Source organism: Eremothecium cymbalariae, chromosome 2 (assembly GCF_000235365.1).
Source record: "Eremothecium cymbalariae DBVPG#7215 chromosome 2, complete sequence".
Lineage (NCBI taxonomy): Eukaryota > Fungi > Ascomycota > Saccharomycetes > Saccharomycetales > Saccharomycetaceae > Eremothecium > Eremothecium cymbalariae.
The window spans coordinates 110,497-135,716 of NC_016450.1; the positions used below are offsets into that span (position 1 = coordinate 110,497).

At 39.5% G+C, this 25,220-nt stretch overlaps 12 protein-coding genes and 1 further gene across 12 annotated transcripts; 6 read left to right on the forward strand and 7 right to left on the reverse strand.

The window, feature by feature from the left end:
• Positions 1–26: 26 nt before the first annotated feature.
• On the reverse strand, positions 27–2,669 carry RTT107 (Rtt107p; the record flags this gene model as incomplete). Its single annotated transcript, XM_003644592.1, has 1 exon — positions 27–2,669. The coding sequence occupies one exon, from the start codon at positions 2,667–2,669 to the stop codon at positions 27–29; it is 2,643 nt and encodes an 880-aa protein (XP_003644640.1).
• A 292-nt stretch (positions 2,670–2,961) lies between these two features.
• CWC25 (U2-type spliceosomal complex subunit CWC25) lies at positions 2,962–3,333 on the reverse strand (the record flags this gene model as incomplete). The annotated part of the gene is made up of 1 exon (XM_003644593.1): positions 2,962–3,333. One exon carries the CDS (start codon positions 3,331–3,333, stop codon positions 2,962–2,964), a length of 372 nt encoding a protein of 123 aa, XP_003644641.1.
• Positions 3,334–4,439: 1,106 nt separating this feature from the next.
• CRM1 (exportin CRM1) lies at positions 4,440–7,688 on the forward strand (the record flags this gene model as incomplete). Its single annotated transcript, XM_003644594.1, has 1 exon — positions 4,440–7,688. One exon carries the CDS (start codon positions 4,440–4,442, stop codon positions 7,686–7,688), a length of 3,249 nt encoding a protein of 1,082 aa, XP_003644642.1.
• Positions 7,689–7,973: 285 nt separating this feature from the next.
• On the reverse strand, positions 7,974–8,774 carry MRPL9 (mitochondrial 54S ribosomal protein uL3m; the record flags this gene model as incomplete). Its single annotated transcript, XM_003644595.1, has 1 exon — positions 7,974–8,774. The coding sequence occupies one exon, from the start codon at positions 8,772–8,774 to the stop codon at positions 7,974–7,976; it is 801 nt and encodes a 266-aa protein (XP_003644643.1).
• Positions 8,775–9,047: 273 nt separating this feature from the next.
• On the reverse strand, positions 9,048–9,692 carry MRPL6 (mitochondrial 54S ribosomal protein uL6m; the record flags this gene model as incomplete). Its single annotated transcript, XM_003644596.1, has 1 exon — positions 9,048–9,692. The coding sequence occupies one exon, from the start codon at positions 9,690–9,692 to the stop codon at positions 9,048–9,050; it is 645 nt and encodes a 214-aa protein (XP_003644644.1).
• A 432-nt stretch (positions 9,693–10,124) lies between these two features.
• On the forward strand, positions 10,125–10,676 carry IMP3 (snoRNA-binding rRNA-processing protein IMP3; the record flags this gene model as incomplete). Its single annotated transcript, XM_003644597.1, has 1 exon — positions 10,125–10,676. The coding sequence occupies one exon, from the start codon at positions 10,125–10,127 to the stop codon at positions 10,674–10,676; it is 552 nt and encodes a 183-aa protein (XP_003644645.1).
• A 270-nt stretch (positions 10,677–10,946) lies between these two features.
• On the reverse strand, positions 10,947–13,135 carry Ecym_2072 (the record flags this gene model as incomplete).
• Positions 13,136–14,153: 1,018 nt separating this feature from the next.
• On the forward strand, positions 14,154–14,906 carry PET54 (Pet54p; the record flags this gene model as incomplete). The annotated part of the gene is made up of 1 exon (XM_003644598.1): positions 14,154–14,906. One exon carries the CDS (start codon positions 14,154–14,156, stop codon positions 14,904–14,906), a length of 753 nt encoding a protein of 250 aa, XP_003644646.1.
• HSV2 (phosphatidylinositol-3,5-bisphosphate binding protein HSV2) lies at positions 14,901–16,112 on the reverse strand (the record flags this gene model as incomplete). The annotated part of the gene is made up of 1 exon (XM_003644599.1): positions 14,901–16,112. One exon carries the CDS (start codon positions 16,110–16,112, stop codon positions 14,901–14,903), a length of 1,212 nt encoding a protein of 403 aa, XP_003644647.1.
• Positions 16,113–17,276: 1,164 nt separating this feature from the next.
• Positions 17,277–19,284, forward strand: AMA1 (Ama1p; the record flags this gene model as incomplete). The annotated part of the gene is made up of 2 exons (XM_003644600.1): positions 17,277–18,558; positions 18,686–19,284. 2 exons carry the CDS (start codon positions 17,277–17,279, stop codon positions 19,282–19,284), a joined length of 1,881 nt encoding a protein of 626 aa, XP_003644648.1.
• Positions 19,285–19,626: 342 nt separating this feature from the next.
• PEX28 (Pex28p) lies at positions 19,627–21,363 on the forward strand (the record flags this gene model as incomplete). The annotated part of the gene is made up of 1 exon (XM_003644601.1): positions 19,627–21,363. One exon carries the CDS (start codon positions 19,627–19,629, stop codon positions 21,361–21,363), a length of 1,737 nt encoding a protein of 578 aa, XP_003644649.1.
• Positions 21,364–21,550: 187 nt separating this feature from the next.
• Positions 21,551–23,032, reverse strand: MTC6 (Mtc6p; the record flags this gene model as incomplete). Its single annotated transcript, XM_003644602.1, has 1 exon — positions 21,551–23,032. One exon carries the CDS (start codon positions 23,030–23,032, stop codon positions 21,551–21,553), a length of 1,482 nt encoding a protein of 493 aa, XP_003644650.1.
• Positions 23,033–23,331: 299 nt separating this feature from the next.
• On the forward strand, positions 23,332–24,861 carry DIE2 (dolichyl-P-Glc:Glc(2)Man(9)GlcNAc(2)-PP-dolichol alpha-1,2- glucosyltransferase; the record flags this gene model as incomplete). The annotated part of the gene is made up of 1 exon (XM_003644603.1): positions 23,332–24,861. The coding sequence occupies one exon, from the start codon at positions 23,332–23,334 to the stop codon at positions 24,859–24,861; it is 1,530 nt and encodes a 509-aa protein (XP_003644651.1).
• Between the last annotated feature and the right edge of the window lie 359 nt (positions 24,862–25,220).

The window sequence follows — 25,220 nt, forward strand, 5'->3', positions numbered from 1 at the left end:
CGTACTTATATTTCATGCGGGATAACCTATTTGCTGGTAATCACAAATTCTGGATCTTCATAATCTACGTTTAGATTAAAAATGGCTTTGACGCACCAATTCCATTCGATCAGTAATATCTTGGCACATTTGTCCGTAGCTTTGCATAATTTGGCGAATCTTTTGGCTACAGAAGCCTTTGTTGCAATCATAACGTAATCAGGAGAATTATCAGTATTTTCGTTCTTGACAATATCTTCAACCTGGAATTTCTTGGGCAGGCTTTTTACAGTAACCATTCCATGAGCTTTAAGGATAGATGAAATTAGTTCAGCCCCCCCCGGAATGTCGTCAGACAAATTCACTGATTTTAGGCCACCCCTTTCAAACAACTTGCCTTGTATCTTGGTTTTCTGCATCACTTTCAAATCCATATCAGGAATATGGTATTCTTCTAGAGATAGTAGTACAGAAGCGCCCGAGCCTGAGTGAACAATGGACAAAACATCGTTGATAAACTTTGGTATCAATGCATACTTTAATGGTCGAAAGCTGAAGCTTTTTAGAAACTTGGCAGTCCTAGCTTTCTTGGGAGCGATAATACAATTGCTGTCTTGCTTAATATCTTGGTGTATTACAATGCCAATTTGCTTTAATATTTCGAGATTCAGTTCGCTAATGTCATCGTGACAACTTGTGCATACTGCTTTAATATCGTAAGGCAGTTTTTGGCGACCTTTGGAACCTTTTGAAATATCTACATGAGCCAGTATTTTTTGGGCCTCAATTTCAAGAGATTTATGTTTCTTCACAACAGCTACTTCTTCTGGAAGTAAGTTGGCAACAGTTTTCCGTTTTGAGCTTTTTTGAAACTCATTTAGGGACTCGATATCACTGTGTAGTTTTTCTGCTGCTTTTGCTTTTGCTTTGCGACCACTGGATGGCGTTAAAGGGACTGAGCATTTATCATGCACCTCTTCAAGAGTCGTGTCAGCGGTTTCGGATCTCCCCAATGTTTGTTGTACTACTGGAGCAGTCTGTGTTGATGTCTTGGTCATTGTTCTGCTGTTCTTACGCCGATTTGAAGAACCAGATGACATTACCTTTTCTAATTCAGAAAACATATCTTCTGCTTCTTGTAACTTTTGTGCTTTGTCACCAACAGTGTTCAAACGGTCATAATTATCTTCCATTGCTCGAGGAGGCGGACTGCTTTGTGGCTTTTCGTTCAAGCCATCTACAGCTATATTCCCACCACTAACACTTAAGTCCTTGAGTGGAATATTTTCAAGTTTATAACTTAAAGGCACTTGTGATTCCATTTGTTCAGTTTCAGTTAACACAATTGATGGCTCTTCTTCTAGAGCTAATTGACCTATACTATTTGCCATGCCACCTTTCACCGGAATTTGAGAAAACTGCTCTGAGTCAAGCCCCACTTGCTCGCCCAGTTTATAGCATTTTTCTAGCCAAAGATGGTTTACAACTGTGCATCCCTGCCACTTCAATGCAGTATTGTGTTTCTTACCATGTGGGAATAAAGATAAAAGGTGTGTGTTTTTCTTCGAAAGTTCTGTCGTACTAACTCCTCCTAAAGATTCAACCAGCCTCTGAATATAATATCTTTGCTGGCCAATATAATTTGTGAAAGTCAATATAAGCTGTTTCCTATTAAATATCTTTGGTTTAGCGGGAGACAATAATAACTTCGAGGCAGGTCGTATAAATTTCCTCATAGATAGCATATAAAATAACCAATTCAGATTGCCGCAGTATAATCCCTTTTCCTTTGCAGACTTATAATCACCAGATGACGTTGTGATATCAAGGAAGCAGTCTGCTTCTTCAATGCTAAACTCAGCATGGTCCATATAACGAACTACCCTTCCGCCCATGGTTTCAATAAGTTTTATTATAAAATTGTAGCACTGACTTTTCAGTAACAAATTCATAGATAAATAAAATTGATGACCCTTCAAGATATCGAATGACCATTCCCATATTCCAGAGTTCATTTTCCAATCTTTTTCTGCTAGAGCAGTAACTTCCTCGTTGCTCATCTCCGAGCCCACCAAATAGGCAGCCTCTGAGACGTACTCCTGACGAACAAAACACTCCGCTAACCACGCAGAAGACACTGTTAGTACTTCAAATTTATTGAACCTCTTTAACACCAGTACTGCTTGGTCTTTTGGATCAGACGTAATGATATGCGTCACCTTTGTAGAGAGATAATCCATGCAGCAGCCCCCCATGTACGTTAGCATAGAGGTATATAGCTCATATTCAGCAGCCGAAAACTGCTGGCTAGACACATACACATAGCAGTCCTTCATGAAATGCGTCTTATCTGGCGAAAACCCTGTGGTTCTCATTAATCTGGCATTTTTCACACAGGAATGGACCCAAGATGGCGTGACAACTGGTATCATAAAATCAAACGCAGCTAACCTATAGAAAGAGAAATCAATATTGCATGCAATTATAGCATGTATGTCCATAGGAAATTTGCGTAAAAATTCTTGCTTATCAATCTCACGGGAAGAAGCCCCTGGCTTGTATATGAGAGTTTTTGCTGCACCATAATCTGCCAACAATTTAATTGTAGAATCCATATTCTCTCTCGAAAAGTCTGCTGATTGGATCAGTAAAAGATTTAGGCAACTAAATACTGATGATGAAGCTGTCATATCCTTGAAACCACTGATGAGTCGGAGCGCTGATGGCGTTTGTTATTCTATTTACGAACGATCCAACTTACAATATATATTTTATTTGATGAGATCGTTGAAAAGAACGCGTTCTCGTGTTTCCCGTAAATACATGGAAGATGTGGGAGGCATCCTTGATAGCGAAAGATCACATAATGTATTACTACAACCTGAAGAAACAGCTGATCTGCCTCTTAGAGTGTTTTTTCCCACTTAATAAATAAGCAACATGCCATAATAACCCCCATTAATGGTCATTTGGCAGCGCATTCTATGCGACATTGGCTTTCCTGTCATCGGCTTTCCTGTCATCAGATGTCTTTTCTTTGCTTGGACTGATCCTTCCAGCCCCTGTTGATCCACTTGAACCTTCTTCTGGAACTTTCTGACTCTTTCGACGTTCTCTGCGTCTGCGTGATCGCTTTTGAGGCTTTGCTTGGCCGTCATACATCCAGCCCAACGATCCCTTCGTCAACTCAGGCTCTGTTGCTGGCTTTCTCACCCCCTTTAGTAGCTGCTTCTGGGCTTCTCTGACCTTGCTTTTGTTCTTCTGGAGCTGTGGATTCCATGATTTTAGTAGGTTGAGATCCATCGTCTGTGTGTTCGATGCTGTTTCAGATGGTAAAACTGTGCTCAACGTCATTCCCAGGAAGCCTTGTTTTATAGGCCGAAATCTTGCCTCGCTGCACACAGAGATACATGGTGTTGCATTCACTCAATCTGCTGACCTTCGCATGGTCCCCGTATACATGTCGATCTCTAATGGACGTCTTCAGCCTACTTGCATTAACGGCCAACATCGTGTCTTGAGAGAACCACTACGTTGGCTATGTCACGTGACTTGCGTTTCAGGGGCCCTCCGGACTCCTTAAGATCCTTTCTAATTACCCATGGCTTGATGACTTCTTGGCACAATCGGCCTACTTCGCCATCCCTCTACGCCGTAAACCCCTTTATCGTATCCCAGTTTGGTTCGACCTTCCCAACAGAGTGACTTGTACACTATGTCCACGATTCCAAGCAACAGACTGGTGAGTTGGGCCTCTTCAAGTTCCTGCCAGCTTTCTAAACTCTACGGGCCCATTTTCGGACTAGCAAGCTGTCATCCACATCTTAAATGCAGCCGCTGGCTGCTATTCGTTGAAGCCTTGGATCTGGCCACGGAGATCCCTATTGTGGCGGATGTAGAGAGAACACAGCCGTGCCATACACAGACAGCATCACAAACAGACATCAGCTTAAACTGCCAGACCAATATATTAGGACCAGCCACAGGACCAGCCACGGGGGTGCACAACAATCGCATACCACATTAACGGGAGAATATCCGTCATTTCAACGTTCGATGAGATATGCTATCAACTATCATTACATACGATATATTTAATTACACTTAACGTGCTTCTTTAAAATTTTCCTTCTACTTTTGCTCCCTATAACTCCCCCATCTGTCAACGTCGTGGAACAAAGCAAGCACTCACGCTATCTTTCAGAAATATATTTCTCAGCACTTATTGTTGATCTATAACTTATATCAGGATTACGGATAATTGCTTCTTTTCAGGTTAAGCTCATCTCTGTTTGTATCTCTAGTGCAAGACTGAACGTTCAGTCCGTGTATCTGCGATTTTTGTTTACTTATTTACTTGATAATCATTCAATTCGACAACTAAAGAAATATATTGAGGAGGAGTCGGTGCTTTTTTGGAATAAGTTTATTACGATATTATTAAACTTATAGATATTACGATGGAGTCGGTATTAGATTTTTCCAAGGATTTGGATATTCAATTGTTGGACCAGATTGTCGACACATTTTATAAGGGGTCGGGTCCACAACAGAAGCAGGCACAAGATACGTTGACTAAATTTCAGGATCATCCGGACTCATGGCAGCGTGCAGATAAAATTCTACAGTTTTCGAGTAATCCACAGACCAAGTTTATTGGGTTATCAATTTTAGATAAATTAATTACCACTAAATGGAAGATGCTTCCACGAGACCATAGGGTTGGGATCCGGAATTTTATAGTAGGGATGATTATTAGTATGTGTCAGGATGATGCTGTATTTCAGACACAGAAGAACCTTATTAACAAATCGGATTTGACGTTGGTGCAAATTTTGAAGCAAGAATGGCCACAGAATTGGCCTGATTTTATTCCTGAGTTAGTTAGTAGCTCCCAGAGTTCAATCAATGTATGCGAAAACAATATGGTTATTTTAAAATTATTGTCTGAGGAGGTATTTGATTTTTCTACTGAGCAGATGACTCAGGCGAAGGCAACCCATTTGAAGAATTCGATGTCACAAGAGTTTGAACAAATTTTTAAGTTATGCTACCAAGTTTTAGATTCTGGTTCGTCCACCTCTTTGATTGTTGCCGCATTGCAGTCATTGCTAAGATATCTCCATTGGATTCCATATCGTTACATCTATGATACAGACTTATTGGCTCTTTTGAGTACTAAATTTCTAATGTCTCCAGATACCCGTGCGGTTACCTTAAAATGCTTGACCGAGGTGTCTCAGTTGGCAATTCCAAACGATGATAATAAGATTAAACAGCAAACTGTTATGTTCTTTCAGAATACATTGCAGCAAATTGCCACGGAGGTTGTTCCCGTAACTGCCGATTTGAAGAGCACGTACACTACTGCTAACGGTAAGGATCAATCCTTCTTGCAAGATTTTGCAATGTTTCTAACGACATATTTAGCTCGCCATCGCCCTATTTTGGAGTCAGATGAATCTTTGAGAGAGTTGTTGTTGACCGCTCATCAGTATTTGATCCAATTGTCGAAAATTGATGAAAGAGAATTATTTAAAACCACTCTAGATTATTGGCACAACTTAGTTTCCGCTTTGTATCAAGAGATTCAAACAGTTCCATTTAATGAAATGAATCCCCTACTACAACTTTCAAGGCAGATTACCGCTCCTAGCGGGGGGGCTCCAAACCCTCAGTTTTTGAAGAAGTTTCCATTGAAGAAACACATGTATGATAATATCTGTAAGCAATTAAGATGGGTTATCATAGAATCCATGGTGAGACCAGAAGAGGTGTTGATTGTTGAAAACGATGAAGGTGAAATCGTTAGAGAGTTTGTTAAAGAATCAGACACTATCCAATTGTACAAATCAGAAAGAGAAGTTTTAGTATACTTAACCCATTTAGATGTCGTTGATACCGAAGAGATAATGTTAGATAAATTAGCAAGACAAATTGATGGTTCCGAGTGGTCGTGGCACAACATCAACACTTTGTGCTGGGCTATTGGTTCTATTAGTGGGACTATGAACGAGGAGACTGAAAAACGCTTTGTTGTAACGGTTATCAAGGACTTATTAGCGCTAACTGAGCAAAAGCGTGGAAAGGATAATAAGGCAGTCGTTGCATCGAACATCATGTATGTTGTTGGCCAATATCCCCGTTTCTTAAAAGCTCATTGGAAGTTTTTAAAAACCGTTGTTTTAAAACTGTTTGAATTTATGCATGAAACCCATGAAGGTGTTCAAGACATGGCTTGTGACACATTTATCAAAATCGTACAAAAATGTAAGCATCATTTTGTAATTCAACAACCCACAGAGCAAGAACCTTTTATTCACGCAATTATTAGGGATATCCAAAAGACTACGGAAGATTTGCAACCACAACAAGTCCACACTTTCTACAAGGCATGTGGTGTTATTATTTCTGATGAAAGCAATGCAGCAGAGAAGGAAAAGTTATTACGTGAATTAATGCAGCTGCCAAATATGGCGTGGGATACCATAGTTTCCCAGTCAGCGGCTAACCCTGATTTATTACTTGACCCAGAAACTGTTAAGATTATTGCGAACATTCTCAAGACCAATGTTAGCGTTTGCTCCTCCACTGAAGCTGACTTCTACTCACAGTTAGGTCATATCTACTATAACATGCTGCAATTATATAGAGCTGTGTCCTCTATGATCTCATCTCAAGTAGCCAAGGAAGGTTTGATCAGTACAAAGACCCCCAAGGTGCGTGGGTTAAGAACTATTAAGAAGGAAGTCTTGAAGTTGATTGAAATTTACATTTCACACGCCAGAAACTTGGAAGAAGTGGTAAAGGTTTTGGTGCAGCCTTTATTGAATGCCGTATTAGAGGATTATATGAATAACGTTCCAGATGCTCGTGATGCTGAAGTTTTGAACTGTATGACTACAGTTGTACACAAAGTTGGCCATATGATCCCAGATGGTGTTATTTTAATCTTACAAAGTGTTTTTGAATGTACTTTGGACATGATTAATAAAGATTTTACAGAATATCCAGAACACCGTGTTGAATTTTACAAGTTACTGAAAGAAATAAATTCCAAATCATTCAATGCTTTATTGCAATTACCCCCTGTAGCATTTAAATTGTTTGTTGATGCTATTTGTTGGGCATTTAAACATAACAATAGGGATGTTGAAGTGAATGGTCTACAAATTGCACTAGATTTGATTAAAAATGTTGACAAGGCTAGCCCATCACCGTTTTCAAATGCCTTTTATGAGAATTTTTACTTTACTTTTGTTAGTGAAGCCTTCTATGTCTTAACGGATTCTGACCATAAGTCTGGTTTCTCCAAACAATCGTTATTGTTAATGAAAATGATTTCTTTAGTACAGGATAATAAGATACCTGTGCCATTGTACAAAGCAGGAGAAGCACCAGAAGGTACCACCAACCAGGTATATCTTGCAAACTACATGGCTAATATGCTAAGCAGTGCATTCCCTCATCTCACTCAAGAACAGATCAGTGGTTTTCTAAATGCTTTAGTCAAGCAATACCAGGATCCAGCCAAGTTTTCAGGGACGCTAAGGGATTTCTTGGTCCAGATCAAAGAATATGGTGGTGATCCAACTGACTACTTGTTTGCTGAAGACAAAGAGAAAGCCTTGGCAGAACAAAACAAATTAGAACAGGAGAGAGCGTCTAAAGTTGGGGGTCTATTAAAGCCTTCTGAATTAGATGATTAAAAGCTGTCTATTACTAGTGCAGGCGGAAGGATTAGTTGTGTACAATAGTCGTCGCACTCACACACACATATACACACACACATACACACATGTATATATATGTGTATCATGTATATTTTATTATATATGGGTGTATATACATCTAGTCAATCAAACAAACACTGAAGTATCTAAGTGCATACTTAATGGAACAAAAGCAAATAGAGGAACAACATCTGATATCATATGTACAGTAGTTCACATTTTTTTTATTACTATATACATGATACATATGACTATGGTGATTTATACAGCAGGTGGTGGGGCTTTGATGGCATCCTGGATCTTCACAATAGTTCCCTTGGGGCCAGCAATTGAACCTTTCACTATCACAACACCAAGTGCATCATCAACATTTAATACCATAACATTCTGTATGGTTACTTGTTGCACACCCATATGCCCAGGCATCTTTTTCCCAGGCAAAACCCTACCAGGCGTTTGATTTTGACCATAAGATCCACCGCTTCTGTGGGCTAGAGAAACACCATGTGATGCATTTAAACCCTTGAATCCGTGACGCTTCATTACACCTGCAAATCCCTTACCTTTACTAACAGATACAACATCAAGGAACTGGCCTGGTTTGAAAAATGATGGTTTAATTAAAGTCCCCAATGGTAACAGGCCATTTTCGCTCTTCACTCTGAATTCAGCAAGCTTCTCCTTTGGATTTACCAATTTAGAAGCAAAATGACCCAGCATTTGTCTTGATACTTTATCTGGGCGCTTATTGCCATAGCCCACTTGGCATGCATAATATCCATTGTCTTTCAAGGTTCTGTGCATAAGGACTTCAACGTTGTTCATCTCTAACACTGTCGCTGCACAACGGTTACCAGTTGCTGGATCAAAATATGGCATCATTCCTACTTTCTTAGTCAGTGAGCCACATCGTTGCGGTAGCCAACGTCTCTCGTGAGCTTTTTCTGGACTATGATTTATCGCAGGTGCAGCTTGTTGCACCACTGATGCAACGCTTGCAGCCACCAGTTTAGGTCTCGTGGATATAGACCTCAGCTGCATTTTAAGTGAATTCACTAACATCTCTGATAGCTGAGATTGGATTTAAACCACGCTGAAGTAGTAGAACCAAAAACGATTTACAACCTCTTCACGTCTTAGAACTAATAACATTATTAGAACTTGAGAAGCTTTAAAATTTCCAAGTTCCGAAAATTTTTAAAGCACATCAACCAGTCACGTGATCAAACGGGTCGTGGAAGAACAGCCTTCTCTACGGTAAGAACGCTATATCAAAGGAGGAATATGTTAGCTATTGACAGGAGTACTGAGTGTAGTTTCATTATATAAGTGACATCATTTGATCTTCTTATCTTTCAATTTAATTGTTTCATCGTTCACATAGATACCCTTACCTTTATACGGTTCTGGAGGATGGAACTTCCTCAAACATGCAGCAAACAAACAGACTTGCTGCTTATTGCAACCTTCTATAATCAAGGAAGTCGATGTTGGAGATTTAACAGTGATCCCATCAGGTACGGGTAGACCTTGCATTATTGAAGCACCGACTTTGACATTGACAAACTTGCCATCATTCTCCAATTGAGCTCTGTAACCGGTACCAACAAACCTTAAAAATGCCATATGGCCTTCGTTTACACCAGTGATGTGATTTGCTAAGTTAGACCTAACCGTACCCCACATCGATTTTTGAATTTTATCATTGCTGTCAGTAACGCTAATGTCAATCTTGCCTGTAGATGTGGAATGCTCAAAGTTGACAAAGTCTGGAACATCCATGGTTATAGCACCAAGTGGACCTTCAACTATAACACTCTTGGAGAGCTTTAAAGTGTTTTTCCCTTTCCTGATCACCTTTGGTTGTGAGAGTTGCGAGATGGAAAACTTGGTTTCTTGTGTCAAATATAATGGCGAAGAGCCAATATGGGAGCATAGTGTCTTAGCCACTGAAAAGCATCTCCGTGATATGAATGACATGAATAGAGTGATGAAAACAACTACCAAATAGCGTTCTGATGAATGGTCCGCTGTTGAGCTGATGGTAAATTGTGAGCATATGGAGATGTGCTACAGAATTTTTTTTTCGAGGCTACGACTATTGAGAGGTTTAAGAACACAGGTGCCACGAACTTAAAACAATGAGATAAGCATGAATAAATGTGTTCAACGTTTAACTAGTAGATATTGAATGCCAATTAGGCCCTTCGCTATTTCCATATCTGTATATATAAGTATGTATACATGGGTTATGATCACGTGCATTTTTCGATAATTGAATGAAAATTTTCAATATGCTGCAGGGACAAATTCCTTATAGCTCATCTCATCCCATCTCATCTCATCTCAGAATATTTGCTAAAACAAAGTATAGAGAACCATCAACAATTCTATATATTAAACAAGCTCAAGATGGTTAGAAGGCTTAAATATCATGAACAGAAGCTGTTAAAGAAAGTCGATTTTCATGACTGGAAACAAGACCAAGGTCATCGTGACACGCAGGTAATGCGTACATATTACATCCAGGATCGTGAGGATTATCATAAATACAATAAGATATGTGGTGACATTCGACGTATAGCTAACAGATTATCGTTGTTACCCCCTACGGATCCGTTTAGGGTCAAACACGAACAGCTGCTTTTAGAAAAGTTATATCAAATGGGTATTTTAACAACGAAATCCAAAATTAGCAATTTGGAGAATAAAGTCACGGTATCAGCTGTCTGTCGTCGCAGATTGCCTGTTATTATGCATAAATTGAAGATGGCGGAAACTCTGAAGGATGCAGTGAAGTTCATCGAACAAGGCCATGTACGTGTAGGTCCAAATTTGATAACCGATCCGGCTTATCTGGTTACAAGAAATATGGAAGATTATGTTACATGGGTTGATTCATCGAAGATCAAAAAGACTGTTTTACGTTATAGAAACCAGATCGATGATTTTAACGATGCTTGAATGTAGTTATTCGTTTTGTTCTATTTACATATACGTTGCATTCCAGGGTATAAGTTTTTTGGAGCAGTAGAGGTTTGACATCTATATTCATTTAGGAACTAGATTATGATACAGTACAGTTGATAATGGTTTTTCTAAATTTCAAAAAGATGTTAAGACAAAGTAACTGAAGTATTTAGGAATAGATATAACAATGGTTTAAAGTTGATGCTTAAAATTTAATAACACAATTTTTGCCAATAAACAGCTCTGCTTGGTAACACTAAGAATTTATATTACAGAGTAGTTATGTGACTTTTCCAGTTGTTTCCGCAAACCAGCTTGGGACTTCGCTGATGGTAAGACAACTCCTACACTCTTGGGTTGTATAGTATCAGTGAATTCTAATAGACCACTAACACGAGAATTCTGAGGTTCATTCCCATGCTGGTGACTCAAACCACCGTTCTGGTCGTTTGAAACTTGACGGATGGAACCAGCAGGCTTAAAAGTTGATTTTTGGCCTAGTTGCATAGGATGAATCATAGACACTGATTGCCGCAGATGGTGTGGCAGAATTGCACTCTTTGGATTAATGGACCCCAATCCTTGTGCATCAGATTCAGCGGAATGTTGATATGCTTCTGGATGGTCCACAGGATTAAATGGTCTATTCACTGGGTTATGTTGTAAAGTGTGTGCCTTACCATGCGGAGTCTTCTTGAAATATGTTAGAGATAATGCTGTGGTCGATTGAGGTAAACTAGCAGGAGTAGGTAGCACTTCAACGTTTTCAAACTCCTGTGGGTGGAGGAACTCCTGCGGCTGTGGTGGTAAAGGAGGTAATGGCGTTTCTTGTTCGTGGTTAAATTGCCTCTGGTAATGTGAACGTGATGGGGCTTCTGAATAGATACTTGAGGCAGCACGTGTGTGTTTGCTGCCTAGTGGGTGCGTTATTGAACCATTTTTTTCATTATTTTGAGTTAAGATAGGACTTTCATTATTTTCAAACGATATGTTCCTGGGTGCCCCTATAGGTCTATCCTTGTTGTGTTCGTTTATAGGCTCCGGTATTTGGAACTCTCCATGCTGCTCCTGGAATGAAACATCCTTCATCTCAAAAGAATCTGGTGGCGGATTGGCGTATTCAATATCCCTATTTTTCGGTTTTCATACGCATCCTCTACATTAACTCTCTTAGTTGTCCCATTCCTATCCAAGTAAACCTGATAAATACTTTTTATCCTATCAATGCTATTAGAGTCATCCATATTCCGGCTCGCATACACATCTTCGTCACCATCTGGAGCAAACTGCAGTTTCTGTTCAGATTTCTTCGGACGCTCTGATGGTGAGTTGTCTGGTAGTAATAGATCATTGGTTTCATCAGGTTCTTCAGGAGAATCTGATTGTTGATTGGAATAAATGACTGTTCCTTTTTGCTGATTTTGTTGAATAGGCAAATCTTGCGAGATCATTGAACGACTCGGATCAGCCAGATTACTCTTTGAATGCGAGTCAGCATGGTCATTTATATTGCGGTGGTGTTCGAATGGAATGATCGACGGACTAAGTTTATTTACACTCTCAAATTCAAAGGAATCTTTGGAGGTCGATGCGGGCGGAGCAAATACAGTAGACCCGTCTTTGCTGTTGGAAGGCCCTTGCATAATTATTGGCAAGCCATAAGACGCCTTTTCATTACGAGTTGAGTTACTTGTAGAGGTGTCTTCATGAATGGTCTGTTTTAACGGAAACGCAATCGTGGGATCATACTGCGAATAATTAAGCGAAAGGTCGTTAACTTTATGTTTTGCAGGAGATTGAATAATAGGTGTTTCCATATGCGGTTGAGTGAGCGGAGTATCGAGCTCAAACCGAGACTGCGATGTGGCGAAAGAGCCGTTCGACTCTAAATAAGGTCTTATCGGAGGAGGACGAGTACTTGAGGGCCTAGATAAAGACCCTTTTTGATTAGTCGACAAAGCAAGCTGGTATCCATCAAGCTCGTTGCTCTGTAAATTTCTAGCATAATGCCTCAATGTCTCGGTATCATCTGTCGCTGCTGGAAGTTGAAATGGGTCCATTGATGGTGACGTGTGAACACTACCTTGAGAAGACATAGCGTGTCGCATAAATTGTCCTGGAGGATGCAATAAGTTCTGCGTGCTTCCATCGAAGGGATTTCCAGTATAGGGGGCACTCGCAGGATACATATTCGAACCCTGTGCAAAGTCTGGCAAGAATTCACTCTCACCAAAAAACCGTGGGTCATCGTCCTCCAATGCTTCCTTCTTACTTCTTCTCCAAACCTTGTAGAGAACAATTGCCAATCCTAACATGATCACACCTACTGGAATAACCACACCAACAACAATTGCACTCGCATTTATTGAAGATGTCAACTTCTCACATTTAGCGCCTGAACAATGGCTTGTTGCTGCCGCAGAAGTTGATGACGTCTCTGACTCTTCAGACATCGCACAACCTAACCAATAATTTTAATTTTTCGGGTAACGTCTTTCTAGCAATCCGATATCTTCCTAAATTCGAGAAATGTAGAATCTAACCTTCAGCTTTGCAAATATCGTTGCGATATTCTTGCAATTGTAATATGTTTCATTATGAAGATCTCTTCCATATATGCTTTTGGAGGCTGATTCAGTGTACAATACTCGAGATCTGAAAGTCATTATTCACGAAAATAATAACACATGTTTAATATCACGTGATCTTGAATCCGGGTAACCATTACAGTTCTCGTGTTCCCCAACCAACGTAATACTGAGTGAAGCATGAGCCTAACAGCCTGCACCAGCAGGATACGTCTCTTGCTGTTTCTGCCTCTGATCATTCTTCCTCATCATCACCACCATGGCGATGATGGAATGAACCGTGGACCTGAAAACAACCAGCATCACTGAGAACTTTACATACATAAATAGTGTTATAGAGCCGTGTCTGGGCTTCCGTATCGCGTTTATAAACCACAATTCCTCATGCTGCTATAAAGAGCAACGTATATAGAAGAATCTAGCAGTAGCACCAACTCTAAAGAGTTCTGTAGTGTGCAAAGGTTTCCAAAAATTAGAACTATTCACACAAACCTCCTTTTGGTATGAAGACAGCACCCGGATGGCTCTGGTAAAAGGCAAGAACCATGTTCGATATAGATTGAGAGACCTATTGGTCTACTCTTTCCGATACTGATCTTCAGGAGGTGGAGAACTGTGGAGAGTTAGAAGAGAATTTTTAATGGAAGTATTAAAAAGAAGTGAAAGAGTGAGTTGGTGGAAGTGAAATTTTAATAGAAAATAGAAAACTGATCACATGTTATTTACGTAGATGGTGATATGATAAACGAATTATTCATTGAGTTGAAATTTAGCTTATATTGTAATACTATATAATGAGTCCGATGGCATCGCATGGAGTGTTTAAGCAAGTATAGGAGCTGAAAGTAGTGTTTGGGTCGAGAATTATATTGAGGTGTATAGGATGTCAACTCCAAAGAGCATGGTGCTAGGGTTGCTTCGCAATATTAAGAAATCAGAGCTGAATTTTAAAAGTAGTGATGGGCTCAGAGAGCCAGTGGCACTACGAAATCCGGTAATTTCATTCAAGTCTTATAATCCATCGCTTACGAAAGAGGATTTTTTGATGCAGTTGCCACGTTATCAGCTTTCTCAAGATTTTGGTAAGGGTGAGGTGGGGAATTTTCGTCTGTGGAAAGTGAGGGACGATCGATATTTTATGTTTAGAGACAAGTATCTGTTACATTTTGATACGGTAAAAGGTATGAAAGCGTATATGAGGATGACTGGGATGTCGAGATTAGATGATCGTAAGCTACGTTTTGAGACAGAACTCACAGAAAATCAATTGGAGGACTATACGAAATATCGATGTCGTCTAAAGAAGGCTTTTAGTTCTAGGGAAGAATACTTCCAGTCGCTGAAAGAACCGCTTGTGTGGTCGGAGAATGAGATACTAAGTGCTGATGATATTAGAGAAATTGAACTTAAGTCATTACTTGTATGGAATTTCCCTATGGATTATAAACGACACAATGTATTGGATAAATTCTGGTGGTACGATATCAAAGATTGTTTTAAAATATACTGGAATACGAATACTGGCAGAAACCTAACATATATGTCTTTTAATAACCCAGATGATGCAGTAAAATTCAAGCTGAACTTACATGGTTCTCAATTAGAAGAGCAGAAATTGCTTATAGAAAAACTATAGCTGTCTCCAACTCTCGCGAACAAGGTCCCAACCGATCTTGCTACCTCCTAGACTGGTGCTGCCATTTTGCAAAGCTTCATTGGCCTTATAGTCGGCTGACTTTTCCATCATCACGTATTTTTCCCAAATACCACTCTTTTGCCATAGTAAACTCAAAGCTTCATCTCCAATCCAGCCAATCTTGCAAGTGTCATCATCATGAGTTAATACGGTTTTGTCCAATTTTGTAGAACTCATGCTCCATACCCCTTGTAAATATTTAACCTTTGGAAACCAGCCCTTCAATACGTGCCTTTTGTCTAAATCTTCATCGATTTGAAATATGTGAAGTGTAAACTTGTCACTCACAACAGCAAGTTTGTCGCCCTTGCCATCCCATTGCATATCGAAGATTATCGCGCGGTCTAGACCCCGTCTGAATTCATGAACTAGCGATCCACTGGCAATGCTAAACACACGTATTAACGTTCCTTCCACAGAGCAAGTAGCCACCATTGTTCCCTGGCGATTCAACTTCACCAAATGGATAGCATTTTTGTGAGCTTTAATTATGGATGTGGGGAGATGTGTTGACGAAGGGTCATCAGCGTTCGTTATTTGAATGTTTGATAAGTCTGCAATGTGAATCTGTCCTGGCCGAATGCTTGAAGGGTAGGCTAATATCCCTGCAACAATATGTTTAGATGAGTTGGAATGGTCTATTTCCTGAGAACCACTGCCTCTCCTAACCTTGTTGCAGGTTACGAAATCCGCAGTCCCATTATGGATGTGGTTGATGACAGGGCAAATCCTAGTAGGTGTGCCACTAAACGTATATATTTCAATGCTCTGTGACAACACCACAACTATGTACTGCCTCGACAAAAATATCTCTCTAACTGGAGAATGGAATCGAATCGATATCGAATCCCTTTGTTGAATATCGTCCCATATCGCAATCTTGTTTGTTGAAAACCTAGGATTCGTCCCACCCCCAACCAATCCAATATAGTTAGTACGGTAAAGCATCCTTGTATACCCAATCCCTGACATCCCATTCTGGGAGAACTTACGTTTCACACTACATTGTATCGGATCAGTGTTGTATATTTCGAACCCCTTTTCTGTCGCGCAACTAAAGCACTCCTGATCCTGGTTGAAATTTACATGCAGAAAACGTGGTGTGCCATTCTTTTGGTGCACTAATATCGGATTCCTAGCTTTCATGCCCTCTTAACTCTTGTCGACTAACTACTTCCGTATGTTCTCACAATAACTTACCTACAAACGTTTTGTTGATGTGTTAAGTTTCCGTAAACTATCTTAAACCTGCAATACCCGTTTAGCTGCGTGAAATACAATCAACCAGATTTCCTGATAGGGAAAATTAACTGCCATCTAAATCACTGAACCTTCATATAGATACGAGCAATCTAGCCAACTGCTATGAACATCGCTGTTGCCTGCAACACCTATGGAACCCGTAAAATCACGTATTCCGTACCATCTCTCTGCTTCTTCTTTTCAAGCTAATCCAGCACTAACAGGAAACGTGAAAAATCTAATTTCCCAAAAACCTAGAAAGCTGAAACCCCCAAACTGCAGCACAAAGTTTCTGCGTATTCCTGAGGTTCTACACTTCCCAATTCGTGCCAAAATACTAACCCAGCTACGTTTACCCATGTATGTTTTGTATTTATGATGTGACATTTAGTCCCCAGTACTTCGAATGTCGTCACTTTCTGTTGACACTTTTCAATTCGAAATGGTGAAAATGATTTACAAAATATCCAAGCTTAACATTGGCATGCCATGATGTGACAATACCAGGATACCCAAGATATCCCTCTGATATCGAGTAAGAAACTGCACAATAACCTAATGGTTCTTTTGGTTTCTTTCTTTAGTAGTATTACTACACAATGTGAAGGTTGGATTGTCACGACAGCGACAATTGTCAGCCCTAGTCATCTGACAAAGTAAAACTAGTCACAAAGTCTATTTTATACTTGGTTCTGTCTTACGCCTAAAGATCATTAATAGGAACCACCGATATTCCAATACTATATTAGAAGGGCATACTAGTGTTCTATTCATATAAGCCACTAAGTACGCAGCATTCTTTGCTCATCCACAGAGAGAAAGAGAAGAAAGTTCCCTGGCTAAGCTATCTAATCACCACCATATTTTTGCTAAGAGAAGGGTTCAATATCGCTACTATCATTATTTTTAATACACAAGGGAGTCTGACAAAAATTCTATAATTAAATCCTCTGTGTTGCTTGCGTATTTTTCCAATTCTTTATTGTATCTTCTTCCATTTAATATACTGCAGGTACGTTCTCGATCTTCACCACTTCTAAGTTGTTTAGCACTGTTTACAAGAAAAACATGGACAGACAGCCACAACTGATGTCAAGGTCATATAAGAGAACATTGAGCTCAGGGTCTGTGTCATTGTCACCACAAGGGATACAGCTAAAGCGGAAGAAGTTTCAAAATGATCCTCTAACACCTGCAAGGAAGTTGGGCGGCTCCATGTTAACGATGATCCCTGACCGGTTTATTCCTAATGAGACATCTATAAAGGCTTACCGGACATCTCCCAACTTGCGGAATTTTGATCTTACGATCAATGAACTTGTAGATCCTGATTCACAGAGGAGGTTGCCGTCACCGGAGTTCTTTACATCGCAGGATTTGCTGTTGAATCAGTTAATACTTACTCCGGATCCGTCCCCGTTGGCTACAAAGGAGGTAAAAACAAGGTTAAACGAGGAGTTCAAAAGACACAGAGAATATATAGCTGATGCGCTTGGGTTCCAATCACCAGAGCGGGTATACAAGTTTGATAAGATACAGAAGACGCTAGATATTTCGCCTAATCATTCCATTGTTGATCCATTGCTTTCGACGCTACCGCCTAAGGATGCTGCACAGTATATCCACAAACAAGAGTTCCCCAATTTTCAACAGTCGAAGAGATTTGTGCCTTGTGATTTGAGACCGACCAAAAGAACCAAGTCTCATATTCCGTATCGTGTTCTTGATGCTCCGGCGCTACGAAATGATTTTTATTCGAATTTGGTTGACTGGTCTCCGGCGACAAACAATGTTGTAGTTGGATTAAATTGCTCAGTATATTTATGGTCAGATACCTTAGGTCCGATAAATGTACTACATCATGGTTATCTACAGAAGAAGGGGGACATTGTTACGTGCGTTTCCTTTGCGCCAACAGATGACTATTTGGTGGTGGCTACAAAGCTGGGGCGATTGCTCGTATTCGATCAATCTTATAAACCAAAGGTTATGGTAGATGGTTCTAGGCAACCTCTCGTAGAAACTAGAATCAATAACAATAGAGGTATTTGTTGTGTTAAGTGGTTCGAAAATGCAAAAAACGAATTCCTTTTGGGCAATGACATAGGTGAGGTCCATAGATTTAGACTAGAACATAAGAAATTCGAACACTTTGAAATCATTACCATGGGAGAAGCAGAAAGAAGGTTAAGAGTAGGGAAAGAATTGAATGGTCATGTATCAGGTGTGGAGCGGGTGAAACAAAAATCTTATAATATCAAGGAAACTTTAGTAAAATACGTGTATGATACAATGGAACTTTGCTTAGAAAGCGTTTATACGTTCCAATCTCAAACACAGCAAGTTTGCGGTAAATATCAACAAAAAAGAAAGCCAGATACCCTTATTAAATTACCTACGATACTCGGTGATGGTGGTCGTAGAGTATTAGAACATTGTGAAACATATTTTTACTAACTAAAAAACGTTATTCACAGGATTAGACATTAGCGAAGAAACAGGTTTTGTCGCTGTCGGCGGTAACGATAATTCTTGTAGCTTATGGGATATATCCCTGCCAAACGGCCCGCCAAAGCTACTCTTCCAATTACCCCACTATGCTGCTGTGAAAGCTCTGTCATTCTGTCCGTGGTCTAAATCCTTATTGGCCACGGGGGGAGGCAGTAAAGACAGAACAATCAGATTCTGGCATGCTCCTTCAGGGACTCTATTGAAAGAAATAAAAACCCCCGGCCAGATAACTTCTCTCATCTGGTCCACCAGAAGAAAGCAGATCGTCGCTACCTTCGGCTTCAGCGACCTTGAGAGCCCCACGTTGTTCATAAGCTATTCCTACCCAAGCATGGAACCCATCATGAAAGTAACAACCCCAAGCGCCTTACGAGTGCTCAGCGCCGTGTCCTCCCCAGACTTCTCAAGTATATGCATTGCTACAAATGATGAGACCGTCAGATTTTACGAAATGTGGGATCCTAAAGAATCTACCATTATAGAAGCCCAGGCCGCAGGTTTATATGGAAGCGAAATTATCGAACACGAGGAAGGCATAGAACGCGATACTAAGCCCATCAGATAGAATGACGTAGCCTAAAAAGAGAGATAATAACATACCGATAGATACATATTCATAATAATAGCTATTTGTCTTCAAATTGTTAACTAATCACTCTAATATCTTAATTATCCACGCCGTCTCTACCTGTGTCACTGGCGCGCCAACATCATCGATTATCGTACGTCACGAACTATTTGAAAACTCGGGGAAACTCCTTTTAACGGGAAACTAGTCAATGGCCGAGGACTTTTGGAAGCAAGAAGGTGTGATTTTACATACACGTTTTGATAGCATGAGTTTGAAGGAGCAATCGATATATAATCGGGTAGATCGCAGTTGCTAGCAGGAGTGTGATATACTTGAATGTGTAGTGAATACGGTGAGAAAGAGAGATTGTACCAAAAAAAAATCAGGAAAATGCAAAGCGGTGATGATGTTAACAATTGTGTCAGTCCGGGGTTTAGGGGTGATAAGCGGAAATCTTTGATTGGACATTATTTGGCAAGGAAGTACGAGAAGGTGTTGTCTATTGAGGGTAAGTTGAGTAAGGAGCATGGTGATGATGGAGTGATATCGAACCGGGAGATGATCGCTAATATTGCGGTTTCTTTGTTTGATGCTACTTGGGAGCGCCTCAAGGTTGGGAAGGATAGCCGGGCGAAGTCTATTGATGATGATTTTGAGGAGTTTGCGATGAAGCATGAGCTGGAGAGTATTTCCGATAGTTTTTGGCTGGATGAGAACTTTAGGGAGGAGTCTGAGGGGGGCGATATTTCTGCGGATGATGTTGATGTTGGTAATTCCAGGAATGTAAAAGGTGGTGGCAGCAGCAGTAAACTAAAGAAGATACATAGTGTAGAAGGACATGATCATTTTGTTGATATTTTGTTGGATAAGATGATTTCTGCTCTATTGCCTGATGATTTGCCCGAAAGGGAGCAATTTACGCAGCGGGTTCATGAGCCTGGAAGACGGAAGAGCCATCCTATTTCTGTTGTTATAATGTCCCGGAATTTGAAAATCATGACTGCCAAATTGGGTCTTCTTTTCGAATTCCAGGACTCGATCATTAGGCTTATAACATGGAGGAATCCTTCGGGGACAATTACTGCATTAATGTTGTTTTCGTTTATTTGCTTCAATCCTATGCTGTTACCTATTATCTCATTAGGTTATGTTCTTTTTGGATTAATGATTCCTGGTTACCTACACAGGCATCCATTAAGACGCAATTTCTACCTGACCAAACGTGTATATGGAAAATCCTTGTTGGTTACTGTGGCTACTGGAGGGAAACCCTCCAATTGGCAGGGTCATGATAATGTGCTAGAGTATGATTATAATAATTTGCATACAGAAGGTGAGGATTGGGAAAGGGCTCAAAATATCAGGCAGACGTTGGAATTTATCGTGAATTTGCGTGACTTACAAAACTTAATGACAGCTACAGTACTGGCTACTGAGAACTTGGAGAAGTTTGTTTATGGCGACGCTGGTTTTAAAAATGAACGCAGGTCCACGATCTTGTTCCTATCTGGCCTCTTGGCACTTGTAGTTTTATGGTGTATGTCTCCGTTTATCAACTGGTCTGTTACTGCTAGTGTTGGAGCGTGGGCAGGATTATTAACGCTGCATCCAAGAGTACTGCCTAAATTGACTGATTTTATAAACGAAGAACAGATTGAAAAAGGTAAAGAAGTAATGGAGAATGTCGAGAAATATGATATTATTCTGGATGAACAGCCGGAAGTAAGATATTTGGAAGTATTTGAAATATACAAACAGGGTCTAACTCCGCAGCAGTGGGACTTTTATACTATCTCATCACATGTTTTTGATCCGATGGACAAATACAGAAAATCGCAAACCCCACCCCCAGGTGTAACAAGCTTAGAATTTGTAACCGCACCGTCTACTTGGTGCTTTGACAAAAACTCAGAATGGGTGGTTGATAAAAATGTTGAAGTTTGGGCAAATGAGCGAGGACTTTCATTGGCCATAGATGGCGAATTTTTGGTAGATGATGCGTTTAAAAGAAAACGTTTGACGAGAAAAGTGGTAAGATACGCCAACCCTGCACGCAAACCGGCATATAGGTAAAACATTCCTTTCTATCTAGGGAAGTAGTAGCAGTGAAAGAAAATTGTATTTTACATCTAACAAAGAATGAACTAAATCAAAAATTTAACGTATTTTTAAACGATTATTTGTCCAACTTAACAACGATAACTTAATGTAACTACTGTCCTATGTAACTGAATACTATTAAAGTTTCTTATAATTAAGTCTATGAAGGGACTCCTTCAATCTCTGACTTTGCGTAAGTGTTTACAATTCGTTTCCAGCCTTTTCTATTATCTTGAATTGGGATCCTAACCAGGTCCAATAAAATAATAATCAATGTAATTATTAACAAAACAACGCATGCTGGATAAAACATCCTTGAAAAACTCCTAGTTGGTATAAAGGTAACGTAAGCACACCTTGCTAACGGTCCTCCTGTAACCCAACAATTTTTAACCGATATAGAATTCAAATCTATCCAGAAATCAGCATCTGGGGAACCAACATCTGCCAAATACTTCTGAAGGGAGATTCGTTCCATAGGGGTCTTAGGCAATCCAACCTGATAGTTCTCAGGACAAACAGCAGAATCAAATGATGAGAAATAAGTATTCTCGGATGCTTCTAGTTGATTGAAGGAATCATTTAGGTGCCACATATGTGGTTGATCTTTAGAACTGCAAATAACTTTTAGCCTTTCGTAGCAGTTAGATAGTTTCCAGTATCCTGCCTGAGTAGAAGCGTTATAACTAAAAGAAGCACATCTATCAGTCAACGATTTGCTTATGCTCTTACTGTTATCGGAGGCAATAGATAGCTCATCCGACCATGGCCAACTGATTGCTGATTGGATTAATGGCACTATACCACTGATGTTGCTTAAATCATAATTATTCGCAATTATCGGGGAATACCCACATCTGATAAAGTGCTGTATATGTTCAGGTTGAAACTCCGAATACAGAAATCTCCATGATTGGTTCGTTTGCTCAATTATATCATCTAAATTCCCAATAGGGCAGGTTATAGTACTATTATCCGTAACCAGATGTAAAATCGATGATTCAAAAACCCCAGGAACGTCTCCATATGATTTGTCATCCAAAAAGGCAATAACCAATCTTTTCTGATCGTTATAAAAAAAGTCATTTAATGTGGGCCATTCTAAATTAGAATCTGCCTCACTTAAAAGCTTATTTTTGGTATCTCCGTTTGGTTTGGAATATATGTAGGGATACGACTGTCGCAGGTCATCTGCCAGTGACTGAAAATCCATCGTAGTGTTTGCCAATCCAGAAATCTTCAATAATAACACCAGCTGGCTTGCATACATATTCTGCTCAGTCTGCAAAATATGGTTATGTAATAAACCTATAATATCCGAAAAGCTTAGCTTGCAATCCTCTATGAGCCATCGACCTACATCGTTGTCATATTCTACATTCACAACCAAAGCCTGAACCCCTACCTCTAATAGCTTACTTAAAGTCAATAAAGCTGTTCTTTGATCTTCTCCATACACAGATATAACTTTTTTAATATCTACACCGACTAGGGGAACCTGGTCTATTGAAACGTTACCCATTATGTCTCTCTGCAACCAGAGGGCTCCACTTGTCTCAGCTGACATACTAACCCAATTGTCGATACAACGAACAAACGGTAATCTTAAACACCATATCCACACCACAATAGACCATTGCATCGCTTTTATGAAGCTACCATCGATCCTTTTCTATTATAAAGTGTGGGCATCAAGATCATAAAGTTCACACTGTGTAGCAAAAGTTCTAAAATGATTGGCACATCGAAGAAACAGTTGGTCTTCGAAGAAATGGAATTTAAGAGGCTCCAACATTTAAAAGAAAAGTACAAAATACGAACGTCACAAGGCATCTGGAGGTCAGAGAGCTGTTAACTTGTTCCTTTTTGGATCTACTTCACGTTAAGTTAATATTAAGTGTTACATACAACTTTTTTGCTGGATTTATTTTAATTATTAGCATGCCATCTGAACAGAATGTGAATAACAGCGAGTCGCCAGAGTTGAGTACCGAACTAGGCAGAGACATCGAGAGACAGGTAATTACTGGTATCATTATAAACATACTCGCTTGGCCATTATTGTTTTTTTGTGCGATATATGTATCGTATAAGTTTAACACCAGCTGGGTTCCTCATCCGTTTATCGATGAAATATTTCATTTGAACCAAACTGTGAAGTATATTGGTGGACATTGGGGGACTTGGGATCCCAAAATTACTACACCCCCAGGGTTGTATGTGATTGGTTGGTTGGAATATCATGTAATGAGGTGGGTAACTTCATGGAATATACTTTCAATATTAAGATTTGCAAATCTAGTTGGTGGAATGGTTATATGGAGTTGGGTGGTATTGAGACCATTATATTTATTTAATGCTATAGGTTTCTGGCCCATTACCTTAATTTCATTTCCATTGATGGTAAATTATTACTTTTTATACTATACAGATGTTTGGTCCACAATATTTATTGTGGAGTCGATGACTTTGGCGTTGACTTTACCGTTTGGCGAGAAATTGAGCATCAGGGCTAGCGCATTATGTGGATTGATTAGTTGTTTCTTTAGACAAACCAATATTGTATGGAATGGATTCGTCATGTTGTTGGTTCTTGAGCGGAGAGCTTTAATTCAAAAGGATTTCAATAACTTCCATATTAACAATTACTTGAAGTTAATGCTCCATGGTATTGAGAACTTTAGTTCATTGGTATTGCCTTATGCAATAAACTTCTTACTTTTCATTGCATTTTTGGTATACAATAAATCTTTGGCATTGGGTGATAAGTCTAGCCATGTTGCAGGTTTCCACCTAGTTCAGATGTTCTACTGTTTTATGTTCATTACATTTTTCAGTCTACCAATCTGGCTTTCTGGTAATTTTCTACGCAGATACATCATTCGGTTCCTCCAAAGACCTCTAATTGTGATATTTGAAACTTTAGGAATTATGTTGGCAATCAGGATGTTTACTGTGCTACACCCTTTCATTTTAGCGGATAATCGTCATTTTACCTTTTATCTCATGAGAAAGTTAATTGGTCGTAATAGATTCTTCAAATATGTTGTAATGGCTCCCATTTATCACTTCTCTACTTTTGTCTACTTAGAAGTGTTAAGACCATCAACGCTATATTTCCATCCAATATTGCCAGTGAAGATTAGGAACCCAGCAGATTTGCCTCTTCAGTTATCTCATATTACATGGACTGCACTAATCATCTGTACATTCGTTACCATTGTACCATCTCCATTATTTGAACCGCGGTACTATATTTTACCCTATTTGTTCTGGAGAGTGTTCGTCGAAGTGTCTCCTGAACCTTTCTTCAACGAACCAAGCCAGGAAAGGATTGTAGTTGGAAATCCTAGACGATTGGCTTTTGAGTTTTGGTGGTTCATGTTGATAAATACTATTACAATATCTATATTTGCTAGATATCCCTTTCCTTGGAATACAGAGCCACATTTACAAAGGATCATTTGGTAACATTTGCTTAGTTTAATCTTCTTCCAAGGATAATTTTAAAGCAGCATATAGCATTTTTGTACACTTGAATTACTTCAGAGCTTAACATACCTGTTGTTCATGACATACTACTTATAATTATCCTTGGTGACTGCAGCTTATTCTAACTATAGTCCTTCATACACATGTACATCTACAAACGCATAAACAATATAAACGACTTGAATATACAACAATGTGGTGACTAATTTGCAGAATTATGTAGAGATAGTCATCAAGAATTAAAGCACGGATTATAGAAATAATGGAGTAAACATGCAGAGCATAAACACAGTCCATTAAAGGGCTTCCTGAGAAAAGAAGCTATTTATTATCATTGT